Here is a 17378-nt window from a genome sequence, read left to right as displayed (position 1 = left end):
GTGTGGGATTGTTTATTGTAGTGCTTGTGCACGTTCACCGTGAGCGCACGACGGGTTATTTTGTGCCCATTTATCTTGTTGTTCTGGATGCCGTTGGTTTTGCTTAATAAATCTCCGATTATTACCCAGTTCTGCTCTCCTGTGCCTGACTTCTCTGCCGCCAATCATGCACCCCGCTACATGTATGAAGACAGGTGTCTGTTTCTCTCTCTCTCCCTCTCCATGTCGTTGTGTAAAAAGCCATGTTGTGTCAGTGCGCTAGGGACCTTTTTCTCATGTATTAAGTGTGTATGTCATCCTGTTTTATCAATTAGTTTGCTAGTAAATAAATAATTAAACCAATTTGTGTAGTACTGAATCATAAGTAAGGCTGGGGTTTTTGTAGATCCAAGAAGGTTACGACTGTTCAGAATGATGATATAAAAAGAGGTTATGATTTAATACGTTGACTGTTTTATGGATGTAATAGGTAAAGACCTTTAGAGTTTAATTCGGGAGATGGTAACTCTTTAAAAAACCGCTTTCGTGGTGCCCCAAATTCCTAATGAGTGAATTGTTACTTGATTAATTTAATCAGGTAACAATTAAACATAGTTAGTTGATTCGATAAATAACAGTCATCAGATTGATGAAAGTAAAGTCACAACATGATGTATTATCACTTGTGAATGATGCTCAGTTTGTGCAGTAAGGCAAGAAATAGCGCATGCCTTTTTTTGTGAGTTTTTGAAATCATAGTTGCACACCTCATGGTTGTATTAATTTGGGATCTATCGCATCCCACAAATGTCCCAGAGTATGTTTGGAATATTTATTTATTGCACAGAAGGACAAGTTAACCAATAGAATAGGTCGACTTCTGTACTATGGGGGATAGTAGATTGACATAGGCTAGTGCCTTTGCTGTTCGTTAGGCCTACTCATCTTGTTGGCTGACGAAAAGTAGGCTAAATGTAGACAGTTCTATCTTCAATATTCAAATTAGTGAGAAGGACCAGATCACGTGACAGGAAATTGGCTAAAAAGAATTTAGATATTGTCACGTTGGTATGAAGAGATTCGGGAGAGAGGCGCAGGAATGCGTAATATTTTTTTTTATTATACCCCAAATTATGGCGTGCCGTGTAAAGGCACGGGGACGAAGACCAAACGTACACAAAACACAGGGTTGAAACTCAGACAAAAGAGCAAGGAGTACCTCGAATACATACACACGCACACAATGATTAACATACGGGACGAGACCCGCAATCATCTGCGCAATCCACAAGGGCATGAAAGCCCAAAACACACAGCACAAGTACTAACACGCACCAATGGACATTGTAACAATAATCGACCCCACCATGGTGAACAAAGGGCACATATATATAAATACAATCAGTGGGAATAGGGGTCAGGTGTGCACAATGAAAGTTCCAGAGGGATCCGTGACAGATATCTGAGAGAGCCATGTAAGTGAGTGCTGCTTTGGAAATTTGAGGCCTCGTGAGAATATTATCAAGTGCTTTTCAAATTGTGAATGAAAGACTGATGCCTTTCAAGCACCTTTTTTCATTAGAGTCCCATCATCTAAACATATAGCCTAAAGTTGCAAGCAACATCTAAATTAAGCATATAGGAGGACTGGTTATTTGTTGACCGCTCAACACAGAATAGCCGCATGTGCGCAACTTCCCTTGAAATCGTTTGGAGAAAACATTCTTTCTTTTTTATTAAGCTATGTTCAATTGTATTCTTCATACTATAAAATAAGAAAAAATAATGCCACGGAATTCTAAGCAAATCCTGTCTGCTAAATGAACTAGTGTAGCCCACAGCCATATGGCATAGCCATATCAGGGCCTAACATAAGGACAACTTGGAGTATGCTATTCTGTTCTGAAATAGACAACATTTTCTTCATATCATGTTTCTTTAGACCTGTCTAAAATAAAGAACTGCTTTCTTGTGATGGTGTAGGCTACATTAAATGGATTTATTACACTTTTTAAAATGTAGATGTTCCAAAAGGTCTGCATCAGTGGCTTGTAGGCTATGCGTGGAAGCCAGGAGATGCTAAACATGTTTATGTTAATTAATGGTCAATTAACGTGAGACCGGCTGTTATTTGCTTGACAATCACCGGCTGACAAAATTTCATGACCGCCACAGCCCTACTCAGGATATGCGGTTTCCAGTTTGCACAAAGTGCAGTGTAGTTCCTTGAGAGCCATCGTGGTATCGGCTTGAGGGGGAATATACACGGCTGTGATGATGACTGAAGAGAATTATCTCGGGATGTAATGCAGTCGGCATTTGATTGTCAGGTATTCTAGATTGGGTGAACAAAGGGACTTGAGTTCCTGTACTTTACCACAATCACACCATGAGTTTTTAATCATGAAACATACACCTATGCCTTTCTTCTTCCCAGAGAGTTTTTTATTCCTATCTGCGCAACTGAGATCCCAGCTGGCTGTATGGAGGGGGCAGTATATCCGGGGAGAGCCATGATTCTGTGAAACAGAGTATGTTACAGTCCCTGATGTCTCTCTGGAAGGAGATCCTCGCACTGAGCTCGTCTACTCTATTGTCCAGGGACTGAACATTAGTGAGTAATATAGTCAGAAGCGGTGGATGATGTGCACACCTCCTGAGTCGGATTACTAAATCCACTCCGAATACCTCTTCTCTGCCGACGGTGTCTTGGCACAACCTGGGATAAGTTTAATTGCCTTGGGGGTTACGAACAAAGGATCCAATTCGGGAAAGTTGTATTCCTGGTCGTAATGCTGGTGAGTTACCGCTGCTCTGATATCCAAATGTTCTTTCTGGCACAAACAACGTTCTGTTGCTTAGGAACTAGAAGCAGAGCTGTCTGTCGGTGCCATCATTGGCAATATGGAAAGGTTTTGTTATAAATGACCTATCAACTTCAATGAACGATGGAGATGAATTGGGTTTTCTGCCCATGATATCATTTAAGGTACTCCAAAGTTCTTTTCCATTGGTTTTTATGTCATTTATCTTGGTATATTAATATAATTTCTTCTTCTTTTTGTTCAATTTAGTCACTGTCACGGTCGTCTTCTTGAATGACAGTGGACCAACATGCAGCGCGTGGAAAATACATCTCTTTATTTTGTAAGAGAGGGAAAAAACACGAAACAAACACTATACACAAACTAACCAAAACAACAAACGACCGTGAAGCTACAAACGCAAGTGCACACACAAACTACTTACGTTCAACATAGACAATTCCCCACAAACAGCTAAAGCCTATGGTTGCCTTAAATATGGCTCCCAATCAGAGACAACAATAACCAGCTGTCTCTAATTGAGACCCAATTCAGGCAACCATAGATTTAAATTATAAATTTTTTCAATTCACCATCAATTGAGGGGGCTTTAACAGTTCTCACAGTTAATTTCTTAGCAGGTGCATGCTTGTCAACAATTGGCATGAATAATTGTACAAATATTTACAGTGCTGCATCTGGATTAACTTCCTCATACACAACATACATGTTTTACATTTTCAACAAAAGAGTCCTGAGAAAATATTTTGAGTCCTGAGAAAACACTTATACAGTAAATGACTTCATGCCCAACCTTTGGCTTTCCTTATTATTGCCACAATGTTATGGACACTACAGACAAAGGTAACTGATAGTGCTGTGGAGCAAAGCTTTTCAGCATTAGTGAAGAATAAGATATAATCAATACAAGTGGATATCACAGATCCAACACTATTGGTATGCACTCTAATTGGTTGAGTGATAATCTGGGTCAAAATACAGGCATTAGTCACAGTTAGAATGTTCCTCTTGAGAGGACAGCTAGTTGCTAACCAGTCAATGTTCAGGTCACCCTTTGTTGTGTCAAATACAGATTTTGTGTCACATGTGTCTCCAACTGTCTCACTATCCTTATCTTACCCAGTGAAGTTACATGTTTAGGAGAAATTGTTTAATTAATGACAGGTCCAGTATAGGTCTAGTATAGCCAATAAACATAATGCATTCTCAAGGTTTACTATTCCAAAGGGATAGTAAATGTATACAAAATAACAAAAACATCACAGGTCAGGGGCATCTGAGGTAAAACCGGGACAGTTCCAAACCATTATGTCTTTCTCTTATTCACTGCCAGAGAGGGGGAGGAATTAGATTGAAAACAGAGAGAAAGACAGTGTAACGTGGTGAAGTTGGACCCAGGTGCAGAGAAGAGACCAGATGAGGAATCAGTGTTTAAGGATAAACATAAATACTTTACTGATAAACAGTAGCTGCAGGATCACAGTATACTGGAAAAAACAGTCTCAAAAACTCACTCAGGAAACAAATGCATACAATAAACAATTCAAGCTTCTGCAAAGGAAACTAGAAAACACACCTCTTTTAACAGGGAAATCATAATGAGTAATAGGACACACCAGACTGTCATTAATGTCTATAGGACGTTCTCTGCCACCCTCTGGTGACAGGTGGAACCATGACAGTACCCTCCCTTCTAGGAGCGGCTCCAGCCACTGAGCCAGGGCGACCCCCGCATAGTTGGTTAAAGTCCCGAACAATTTCCCAGATCCAGGATGACCCGGGCAGGGACCCAATTCTAGGGACCGTAGCCCTCCCAGTCCACCAGGTACTGCAGGGTGCCTTGGACCTGATGAACCTCCAACAAACGCCGGACAGTTTAGGCTGGGCTGCCATCCACAAGTTGAGGGGGCGGAGCAGCAGGTGTGGAGGGAGAGAAGGGACAGACCCTCATAGACTTGGGAAGCTGGAGATGATAGGTTGATGCGACTCAGGATCTTGAATGGTCCTACGTAGTATGGAGCGAGCTACCACGATTCCACCTTTAAGGGAAGATCACGGGTGGAAAGCCACACACGTTGACCCGGTCAGAGGAGCCGAAGAGGCCTTTGCTGCCGGTTTGCCTGGTGTTGGTGTCGGGCAGAGGAGTGGAGCAAGGAGGATCGCGCTCTGATCCAGGTGCAGCAACAGCCTCGGTTGATGGCACCCCCGCTTCGGCCTCTTGTTCAGGAAACAGGGGGGAACTCGAACTGACACTTGAACGGCGACAGTTCGGCAGTGTGTTATGAGCATATTCTGCCCAGATGAGGAACTTGCTACAGCTGCTGGCCTGAGTGGAGACGAAACAGCAGAGGAACTTCTCCAGCTCCTGGTTGGCCGGCACAGTTTTCCCATTTGACTGTATAGGTATTGTCCCAAAATGTCCACAATATTGCATCTCCAACATGAACCTCCAAATAATAAATGTGTACAAATTATAATGGACCTGTATACTGTATTTATTTTTCTGGCCCAGAAATGGCTTTTGACGAACAAATGGGTCCCAAAAAATATCTATTTATTTTCCACCATTAACATTTTCACCATTCAATTTACTTTTCTGAGTTGTTTATCATTAAGTGAAATGTTCTGATCCTAGAGTGTGTTTTATGCTCTGTCATGGTTAAAAAATACATAAAATGAAAAATATATATATTGCTATTGGCCAATACTGCAAAGAAAATATCTGATATAGGGTGGGTGGAACCCCGAGGAGAGACTCACCGACGCCTCCAACAGGGAACAGAAGGCCTTCCAATACCGTGCAAAGAAATGGGGCCCACGATCTGAGACAATGTCATGGGGAAGTCCGTGTAGTCAAAAGACATGGGTAATCTTTCCCTGAGGGCAACTTAGATAAGGCGATGAAATGGGCTACCTTGGAGAACCGATCGATGACCACCTGGATAGTGGTAAGCCCTTGGGATGGAGGTAACCCTGTGATAAAGTCTAAGGACAGATGGGACCAGGGCCGGCTGGGGATGGGCAGAGGTTGGAGCAACCCTGCCTGTCGCTGTCGTGAGGACTTGCTTTGGGCCCAGGTGGAACAGGCCGCAACAAAGGATCTCACATCCTCAATCATGTTGGGCCACCAGAATTTCCGCCTCAGGAACACCAGTGTCCGATTAACCCCTGGATGCCCAGTTAATTTAGAGAATTGTCCCCATTGTGGCACTCGAGAACGGGCTGATCGTGGAACATAAAGTCTGTTAGTGGGACTTCGGCCGAGGTCAGGTTCTCGGGTCTGGGCTTGTCGTACCGTGGTCTCAATACTCCCGATGTCACAAGAAGGCCAAAAAGATCATCAAGGACAACAACCACCCAAGCCACTGCCTGTTCATCCCGCTACCATCCAGAAGGTGAGGTCAGTACAAGTGCTTCAAAGCTGGGACCGAGAGACTGAAAAACAGCTTCTATCTCAAGGCCATCAGACTGCTAAACCGCAATCACTAACTCAGAGAGGCTGCTGCCTACATAGAGACTCACTAGTCACTTTAAACAATGCCACTTTAATAATGTTTACATATCTTAAATTACTCATCTCATATGTATATACTGTATCGTATACTATCTATTGTATCTTGCCTATGCTACTCGGCCATCGCTCATCCATATATTTATATGTACATATTGTTATTCCATACCTTTAGATTTGTGTATATTAGGTAGATGTTGGGGAATTGTTAGATTACTTGTTAGATATTACTGCACTGCTGGAACTAGAAGCACAAGCATTTCGCTACACTCGCATTAACATCTGCTAACCATGTGTATGTGACCAATACAATTTGATTTGATTTGATACTCCATATCACAGGGGCCACAATGCGGGAGCTGGGGATGATGGCCTCGGAGTCCCTCCCCTCGTTAGAGACATTGTGTTGGCGGGACAGGGCATCTGCTTTCTGATTCTTGGATCCCCGGGCGATAGGCTAGTGTGAAATCGAACCTGTTAAAAAACAGAGCCCACCTAGCCTGGCGAGCGTTCAACCTCTTGGCTTCTTGAATGGACACCAAGTTCTTATGGTCTGTCCAGATCACGAAAGGATGAGGTTCCCCCTCCAACCAGTGTCTCCACCCCTAAAGGGACCATTTAACTGCCAAAAGCTCCCGGTTGCCTGGAGAGAAAGGCGCATGGGTGCAGTTTCTTGTCCTCCTCGTTCCGCTGTGAAAGGACCGCCCCTGCTCCGGTGTCCGAGGCGTCCACCTCTACCACAAAGGGACGAGTAGGATCAGGATGAACGAGGATGGGTCCGGAGGTGAAACGTCTCTTGCAGGGGATTTGTAATTGTAAAGCTGTCAGCTCCAAATTATACGGTAATATATTGTCCCTGAATTATGGTACTATGGCAAAGCAAGTTGGCAGCTCCAGGTGTTTGGTTTATCTGCTCTCAGAAGGGGACGTGGGATGTGTGGTGTGTGTATAGGGGGGAGGCGGAGTATTGTAAGCTATTACATTAACCAGTGGTTATTACATTAACCGGTTGGTAACAACTTTTTTTTTTACAACATACATGTCATTTTAATCTCTCTATATGCATATTTCAAGATATGGCTTATGAGGGTGCGGTGAGATACCCAATGGGTTGGACCGTACTTTTCTCATCTGTCACGTTCCTGACCTGTTTTCTGTTGTTTGGTATGTGTTTATTGGTCAGGGCGTGAGTTTTGGGTGGGCAGTCTATGTTTTCTGTTTCTATGTTGGTTTTGGGTTGCCTGGTATGGCTCTCAATTAGAGGCAGGTGTTTGACGTTTCCTCTGATTGAGAGTCATATTAAGGTAGGTTGTTCTCACTGTTTGTTTGTGGGTGATTGTCTTCCGTGTCAGTAGATGTTACCACACGGGACTGTTTCGGTTTGTCTGTTCCTGTTCGTGTGTTCTTCGTTTCATGTAAGTTCGTAGTTTAGGTCTGTTTAGTTTGTTTTGTTATTTTGTATTTCTAAGTGTTATTTCGTGTTTCGTCGTTTTGTTTTAATAAATCATTATGAATTCACACCCCGCTGCACTTTGGTCCAATCCTTGCTACTCCTCTTCGGATGAAGAGAAAGAGGAAGCCCGTTACATCATCAATCATTTTGAAAAAACGTTTGCTTAAAAACTGTAAATCAAGTGATCCTCCATCCTTGGGACGGTGGAAGAGTCAAATGCATTATTATTTGAATATTGAAAGGGTGTGGGTGACAGAGAAGGGCAGAGTGGCGCAGTTTGAGGTCAAGTGGGATAGAGTCTTGCAGGTGTTGGAGATGGAGGCGATGTTTGTGGCTGTTTGTTTTCTTCCGTCTGTGTATGTTTATATTGTTTAATAACATGTTTTTATGTACTACTTCCCTCAAATTGACGCATATACCACCACCCACTGCAAATTACAACATTAAACATCAATCATATGTAAACTTCAAAACAAAAGTCCTATTTTCATGACAGTATTATACGTTATTTTATAGTAGACATGTCTGTTTGGATTGAGCTGGATGGTTGCTGGTGTTACTGACTGAGTTAGTTCTGCGCAGCACAAGACTTTGATAGCCTCTGCTGGGCTTAAGCCAAGGTGTTAGCTTTTGGAGCTAATACAAGTCTTCAGGTCTCAGCCAAGTTTACTCAACATGTTCATTTAACACCAATTGCCTTGGTGCCATCCAAATTTGAAATTGTAATACTTTGAGCGTTTGCTTGAGCCTGCCTGGAGTGCCGGATTGATGAGTTTGACACTTTTGGGACTATTCCATGTCCATCAAAATAAGGGAAATGAAACATAAAGACATTCATTTTGTAAACATAATAGACAGACAGAATATATCATCAAAGAATTTATGAAGCCGCACACTATAAAGAGCAAAAAACGGAATACATCCACTTACATAAATACATTCATTGAAATTAACATTAAACAGCAGTAACCCAGAAAACAGGGGACGTCCTGAGGACATTTGGCGACTTCCCATTAGGTCCCCTAAGGGTTTCGGCGTGAAGTTATCCCTCTGAACTTTTTAGGGCATTCTTAGGATTTGGTGCCATGGTTCTCAGTGGTACTCAGTATTGGATTTGCCCCAAAAATCAAACTTTGTATTAAGCACAAAAAGTTAATTGCTTTGCCACATATTTTGCAGTATTACTTTAGTGTCTTGTTGCAAATAAGATGCATGTTTTGGAATATTTTTTTATTCTGTACAGGCTTTCTTCTTTTCACTCTGTCAATTAGGTTAGTATTGTGTAGTTTTCTCCTATCACAGCTATTAAACTCTGTAACTAAAAAGTCACCATTGGCCTCATGGTGAAATCCCTGAGCGGTTTCCTTCCTCTCCGGCAACTAACTTTGTAGTGCATTGATACACCATCCAAAGTGTAATTAATGACTTAATAACACCATGCTCAAAGGCAATGTTCCCTCAAATGTTTCTCGGCACTGAGCAAATTTCAGGTCTGATGAGCGCAAACTTGAACGTTGTGAAAATTCTGTGAAACTTCCAACGAGCACGTTTAATGTGAACACTTTAAGTTGCAGTTTTATCAGTGGCCAAGTAGGCTACTATGGCTATTTGATCATAACGTAGGCCTACCAGAGTGGCCTACCATCAAAAACAATGGAGAAAATGCATCCCATACCATTTTAACATGGAAATAACTATTCTATCATTCAGCCTATAGTAGCAGCCAATGTGTGGTGTTCAATGTAGGCCTACATTCCATGGCTTTTGAAAAAAACTTGCAGGGCTTGACATTAACCTGTTTATCCACATCCTTCAGACAAGGAGGTGACTGAAAATGGTGTTGTTTAATGCAAGAAACTACTTTACAAAATAAAATGCTTTATTGTTGACATACCATTATTACAGAGAATCAGACAAATTATGCTACCCTCTGCCTATTGGCTACTTAGCTTATTCAAGCCTGTCTCAAAATACAACACTGCCCCTTTAAGACAAAATCTCCATGGGCTGATAGAGTATTTCTTCTGCAGGAGACTACTGCCCTCACACGCGCGCAGCTTTGAGTGAACATTGCTCAAAGGAATATTCCATGTCTACTTTTGTGCCCCTTTTTGCGAGGCATAGGAAACATCCCTGGTCTTTGTGGTTGAATCTGTGTTTGAAATTCACTGCTTGACTGAGGGACATTACAGATAATTGTATGTGTGAGGTACAGAGATGAGGTAGTCATAAAAAAAACACGTTAAACACTATTATTGCACACAGAGTGAGTCTATGCAACTTATTATGTGACTTGTTAAGCACATTTTACCTCCTGAACTTATTTAGGCTTGCCATAACAAAGGGGTTGAATACTTATTGACCCAATGCATTTCTGCTTTTCTTTCTTTATTAATTTGTCAAATAAATTCCAAATGTAATTCAACTTTGACATTATGTGTGTAGGCAAGTGACAAATAAATCTACATTTAATCCATTTTAAATTCAGTCTGTAATATAACAAAATGTGGAATAAGTCAAAGGGTATGAATACTTTCTGAAGGCACTTTTATATTTTTTGTTTAAAAAAATTGGGTCGGAGGCCCCCTAGTGGCCGCGGGCCATAAGCGACCACTTATGTCACTCATGCATGGAACTTCCCCTGATGTCTCTGCTCAAGCCTAGATGTCAGCATAAAGCTGAGTGACTCACTAATTTGTGGCTTTTGATCAAAAATAAGTAAGTACCAACATTCTTTCTGATCGTCTTTAATAAAGAAATGTTTTGATCATGTTAATCTGCGTGTGTATAATTGTGTGTGTGTATGTGTTCATTTTTTGTGTGACGTGGTTACAATGAAGAATGTAAATTAAATTAAATAAATCCTATTCATAATGATTAATCAGATACTTGTGGCTAGCTGTAATTTTTCCTTAAAAAAAATGTAAGATACATATTCTTTTACAATAATAAACATACACATAGAAATGACAACATGACACAAACATCAACTACATCACACCTGCTCAGACCCACATGCTCACCCCCCCCCCCCCCCCCCCCCCATCTCCAGCATCACTCTCCACCACATGGCCTTAAACTACACCATTTAGTTTCTCTTTGTCACCCTCTCACATTCAACATGTAGATAATAAAGCATTTTACCTTTCCATTGTGTTAACAACGGAGGATTGTTTGATTTCGTACGTTTTTTCAAGATGATTGACAAGAAAAGTAGCATCCAACCTGCACCCTCAAATGCTAGGTCTTGAAATATGCAAACAGATCAAAAGAAAATACTTTCTATCTCTACCCATAACTTTTGGACTTTATAACATTCCCAGAAGTCATAGATTATTATAGCTTGATGAAAAATGAACCTGGTTATCTAATTTCATTTACTGTGGGCCTAAGATCTATGGCTTTAACCTTCTGAATGAATGATTATATTGAAGAAAGAATCCGCCTCTTATGAGTTCTGAGAGCCGATCCGTTACTCAACAAAATAACATCAATTTATTTAGCCTAATAGTAGGCTATTATTCCTCTTTTCCTGCATGAATTAATTTATCTGCATGTCTATTCAACATTTAGCTAAAAAATAAACCATGCCAAGAATAATGAACGATATATTTTTATTTTCACAATGCAATGCAGCACATTGACAACGCAAATCACTTTGAAAGACCCTTCTAATATTAGGCAACAAATAAAGCTACTAAAACAATAACTTCAAAAACAGTCCATTCATCACTCTGATTTCTTCAAATTGCTGTGCAGGAAAAGGATATCATCCACTGTGCCTGGTTGCAGGCTTGCAGCTGGCTTCTCTCTGAAACGACACATCCCTCTGTAGGTGACAGTTTATCATTTGGAACCAGACAACAACCAGGTGAAGAGTAGGCTGTTTGCTTGCCTCCAAGTCGAGTGTGAAGCGATAGAGGAACAACAAGATCCACAAGTATTCTTTCACAATAGCTGGCCTTATGTTATCGACAGTTTTGAGCTGGGAACTGTCCTACTCCATGGTGAATCACACCCTCTCCACGAGCACACGCTCTTTGTTGATGTAATGGGCTGTAGGGCACAAGTATCCTTTTTTTCGAAAATCGTAAAGAAACATTCACACCTCCATTAATTTACAAAAGGATAGTCTAACAGCTCGGACATGTGTGAAAAATCCCCCAATTTGTGCCACTGTTTAGATTACCGATAGATGCTGCGGTCAGTCAGAGTTAAGTCATATTGTAAAGTGTAGCCTAATGGACAAAAAGAGCAAACTTACAAGGTATTCGATGCTTAAGTCCCATTTGGCTCGGTTGGTAAAGCATGGCACTTGCAACGCCACAGTTGTAGGTTTGATTCTCATGGGGGACCAGTACGAAAAAGTATGTAAATGTATGTAAATCGTTCTGGATAAGAACGTCTGCTAGATGACTAAAGTTTTACATTTCTAACTCAATATCACAGACCTGATTTGTCCTCATGAAAAATGCATCAACCCCTACAAATATGTAAATGTATTATAATCCACATAATAATTCAAATGAAATGAGCTGTAGCGAGAGAGAGACTGTGTTATGCTACAGACGATCAGAAAGAATGTGTCTTTAACCCTGCATTATAGTATAATTTATTATGAACGAAGGCCACGAATGAGTGAGTCACTCAGCCCTATGCTGAAAAATATAGCTGTCTGCGGTTCTGAAACATAATCTTCAGTGCAGCATTGAATTGGCGCTTTTCCCTATATGTTGCTATGTGCATAATAGCGAAGTTAACCAGCATTTTGGTGTTGAGAACAACGCGGTGGAGGCAGCAGCGGAGAAACATCCCTTGCCTTAACTGTCTAAGAAAATTGAGGAGAGGAAACCCCAATTTAAATAGGTCTATAATCAAAAGCCTAACTGTTAAAGGTGCCTGGCTTATAAATCATCCATATATATTGACAGAAATAAGACAGATCCTGCTTCTGTTCCCTGTTTGAGTGTTTGTTTAATAGCCTACTGATTCTGTGAGCACCAAATATCTGGCTGTTTTTAATCTTTGCTCTGCTGTAATAAAGGCTTTTTGTAAAAAAAATGTTAGAACAGACTTTCTGGTATTACTTAGAATGTATTTTGTGTTGTTTACACTGTTCTAAGCAGGCAGAAAAATGATATTGTAATCTAACAGCACCTGTCGTTAACACATAATATGCACACAGCTCTCACTCCTATACCCTCCTTTATCTTGATCTCCTTCTTATTATTGTTATTATTATGATCCTCATTATAATAAGTCATGTCATTATCATTAGTAGGCTTCTTATAGTAGTAGCCTTGTATAACCAACAGCGAGCTGTAGGCCGGAGTGCCCGTCCTGTTTAGTCTTAATACCATAACTTTCTACTCATCCTGTTTAGTCTTAATACCATAACTTTCTACTCATGAAGCTATGCCTGAAGCCTCTTTAGTCATAAGAGTTCCACCTAGTTGACAGATATTTAGGAGACTTCATGAGCTGTTCAAGTTGAGAGTTACCAGCAGGTGTCTTGATTATAGAAAAAGGCAGCGAGTCAGTGGTTCCTGTGCCATAGACAGGCATTTGCTTTGGCGTTGTTCAAATAACGTTTCTATATTTCTATATGATCAACCCATAAATAATCTAGACCTACATGCAACAGTAGCTTTTGTGTTTTTTACAATGATTTTACACAAGGCCTAATTCACATGATATGCCTGAAAACTTAGAACCACTAGGCTAATAAATGATAAAATGTTCCTTTTGACTATTTCATGAATCTATATATTTTTATTTCAAGTTATCCCTTTGGAGCGCAAGCAAAAGTGATTTAGAGTTGTTGAACGAGAGTGGCGAGTGTGTTCCGCGTTCATAATACTGTATGATTCAGAATATCAAAATATCAGAATTGGTTAAAAAAATTTATGCTTGCCAACATTTAAGGCAAGAATTAAGAGAAGGCAAAGTTATCATGTCAGGCAAAAATGATAGTTTTACCATTGCAATATTTGATGTACAGTCACATTCACTTTGGTTGTCTGAAGTGTCTAGTAGAATTCACAGCTGGCGATGCCTCATCTGTGGGCCAGGTGTAAATCGTTCGGCAGCTTAAGCTATTGTTGTAAAACAAAACAAGCCATCCACCCTTGATGGGCTATAAGCAGGACAATAGACTTGCTGAGTTGATTTCTATTTTTAAGGACTTGAAATGTATTAATGGACGTTTTAGGTACCCTAGGCTACTGTAAAATGCATGCGCTTAGGCCTACAGCTCGATACAAGGCTACTAGTCTACTAAGTCTACTAATGATAATGACATGACTTATTATTATAATGATAACAATATGAATAATTGTAATAAGAAGAAGATCAATAAGGAGGATAGGAGGAGTGAGTGATGTGTGCTAATTGCAGTATGTGTGTCTGTGTCAAACATGTGCTGCTAGATAAAACAAAAAACATCAACAATTTTTTTTGGTTACGGTTTGGGTTTAGCGTAGGGTCGTCCCAAAGATCCCAAGAGGGTACTAACCTTAGTTAGCGGGCTAGATTGGGGTGGAAAAACGTGAATTGGATACGTTTTTTTATTTTTTATTTAACCAGGTAAGCTAGTTGAGAACAAGTTCTCATTTACAACTGGTGTGCAAAAAAGCAGCAAAGTAAATAAAAACAATATGGGGATGAGGTAGGTAGATTGGGTGGGCTATTTACAGATGGACTATGTACAGCTGCAGCGATCGGTTAGCTGCTCAGATAGCTGATGTTTAAAGTTAGTGAGGGAAATGTAAGTCTCCAGCTTCAGCGATTTTTGAAATTCGTTCCAGTCATTGGCAGCAGAGAACTGGAAGGAAAGGCGGCCAAAGGAGGTGTTGGCTTTGGGGATGACCAGTGAGATATACCTGCTGGAGCGCGTGCTATGGGTGGGTGTTGTTATCGTGACCAGTGAGCTGAGATAAGGCGGTGCTTTACCTAGCATAGACTTGTAGATGACCTGGAGCCAGTGGGTTTGGCGACGAATATGTAGCGAGGGCCAGCCAACTACAGCATACAGGTCGCAGTGGTGGGTGGTATAAGGCTCTTTGGTAACAAAACGGATGGCACTGTGATAGACTGCATCCAATTTGCTGAGTAGAGTATTGGAAGCTATTTTGTAGATGACATCGCCAAAGTCGAGGATCGGTAGGATAGTCAGTTTTACTAGGGTAAGTTTGGCGGCATGAGTGAAGTCCCTGACAAGTGACAACCCATACACGAAAACGTAACTACGAAGCTCTACTTTGTAACCTGCTGTGTTTTTTTTGTGTCTCTGAAAACATTTTAATGACAGCTTGGGGAATACCCTTTGCAAAAAGAAAATACTGTATAACATCAGATTTCGAGGGCTTCACTAAAGGGCTGTGATGTTAACGTTACCACAGAGTCGAACGTTATTAGCACGACACTTGCTTTACATTTGGGCATAGCGTTCATTGATTGTCACGACACTCAACACCCTACCGTGACAATTCAAGTAACATTATAAACTGGGTGGTTCGAGTCCTGAATGCTGATTGGCTGACAGCTGTGGTATATCAGACCGTAAACCACTGGTATGGCAAAACATTTATTTTTACTGTTCTAATTACGTTGGTAACCAGTTCATAATAGCAATAAGGCACCTCGGGGGTTTGTGGTATATGGACAATATACCACGGCTAAGGGCTGTATCCAGGCACTCCGCGTTGCGTCATGCATAATAACAGCCCTTAGCCATATACCACAAACCCCCGACGTGCCTTATTGCTTAAGAGTATGGCCAGTGCGCATTGCTGTCACTTTATTGAGCTGGCAAGCATCTGTCAACTCAGGACTCCACATAGAAACAGTAACAGCAAGTTCACAGTAGTTCACTCTCATCTCCTACTGGTGTAGTTGCGCTGGGTGATAGTATCCAGTCTTGCTGTAGCGCGCCAAGGCAAGATAAGCTTATAGCCATGTAAAGAGCCCCACTCCAGGACAAATAATGAAATGCGAAAAAAAGTTGAATTCTACAAACAGCTTTTTTCCACATTTTCTCCACATCTTAGATCAATCCTTCTTTTTTTGTTTACGCCAATACAAATACAGTATATCTGTAAAAGCCTAATATCAGCCGACAAAATCGTCTCCATGTAATATCTGTTATTGGGCGTGTAAGTCACAGAAGAGATATTATTGGTGGGTGACTGATAACTTGGCAGTTTGGGTGTTGGAGCTGTACTACTCACATGAGCAGGTTGCTAGGTGCAGACATGGACCTCTCCGCTCTACTCCTGGGACACTCATAGGGGTTACTGAAGGATCTCTTGCGCAGCATGGCCTTCACCAGGATCTGAAACACACACACACACACACAGGTCTTAGAATCAGATGATTCACACACAGACGTGCACACGCACACACAAACCCATGACCACAGAAACACATGTTTGTACATCCATGAAGGCAGGCAGACACAAAGGCATGCGTACACACACTTCAGACTCCTTACCACGGTGGACAGGCTGGGGACAAACTTGACAGAGTTCTGCACCTCCTCTTCAGTAACCTCCACCATACTGCAGTGGTCCTCCTCTAGAGGCAGAGGGTCACAACCATCCTGGGTCACCCACGGGTCCAACTGACGGAGACACACACAACCAGAATGTCACAATGGTATGGTATGTGCTTGGGCACAACTGGACAAATCCTACCATGAGAGATATGCCCATGCAGAAGAATCTAAAGTTACTGTAAGATCCTTGTCAAATCATTACTGGAGACGTGGATGATAAGACAACCTAATGAGGCTTCCTGAAATGATGGAACAGGACAAAAACAAAAAGACAAAGCACTCAGAAAGCCTAGCTGAGAGAGAAGGGGAATAACTATCGCAATCATCTATTGGCCAGACTCTAGGGGATGCCATCTGAAGGGATGCCATCGAGAGAGAGAGAGAGAGAGAGAGAGAGAGAGAGAGAGAGAGAGAGAGAGAGAGAGAGAGAGAGAGAGAGAGAGAGAGAGAATGACACCAGGGTGTCAGGTCTGGATAGTTCTTGCTTCCTCTATGTGTGTCAGTGGCTTTGAGTAAATTGAAGTATTTCATGGTAAGCTAATCAAAGATAGCAGCTAAGCCATTCTATTTTGATTTGAAACAGTCCATGCCCTTCTTTTCCATCCTTATTTTTCTTCCTTCCCTCCTTCATATTTCATTACCATGGCAATACCATGGCAATTTGGACTCGAAGGAATACAAATACATTTTGAATAGGATGATATCATAATCAAGCATAGCAAATTTTGTAGATGTTTTAATTGAGAATGTTTGGTTGATAGGGGCCAATGTTTGTTTGGGTATCAGTTTTGGTGGCAACAACCCCAAGACTAGATGTTAGACTCTGCTATCAAAGATCATACATTTTTCCAATATATACAAATCCCTTGCCCTATTCAGAAACCAGTGGAGGCGGCCACCCCCAGTCTCCCAGAGTTGTACATGGAGTAGTACCAGGACTTCTGGAACACATACAGGTGAAGTCGGAAGTTTACATACACCTTAGCCAAATACATTTAAACTCAGTTTTTCACAATTCCTGACATTTGATCCTAGTAAAAATTCCCTGTCTTAGGT

General features: G+C 41.2%; 1 protein-coding gene across 1 annotated transcript in view; it reads right to left on the bottom strand.

Annotated features, from left to right (window-relative positions):
* Nucleotides 1-17378, bottom strand: part of LOC120043916 (calcium/calmodulin-dependent protein kinase kinase 1-like) — a 96053-nt gene that overhangs the window by 11568 nt on the left and 67107 nt on the right. Inside the window, exons 13-14 of the mRNA XM_038988519.1 lie at nt 16260-16388; nt 15997-16100 (exon numbers count right to left, since the gene is read on the bottom strand). Of these exons, the coding sequence (XP_038844447.1) occupies nt 15997-16100; nt 16260-16388 (233 nt within the window). The remainder of the gene's footprint in view (nt 1-15996; nt 16101-16259; nt 16389-17378) is intronic.

The sequence above is a fragment of the Salvelinus namaycush genome, chromosome 3 (assembly GCF_016432855.1).
Source record: "Salvelinus namaycush isolate Seneca chromosome 3, SaNama_1.0, whole genome shotgun sequence".
NCBI classification, from domain to species: domain Eukaryota; kingdom Metazoa; phylum Chordata; class Actinopteri; order Salmoniformes; family Salmonidae; genus Salvelinus; species Salvelinus namaycush.
The sequence above is the reverse complement of the archived record's forward strand: the minus strand, read 5'-3'. Positions and strand labels throughout refer to the sequence as shown.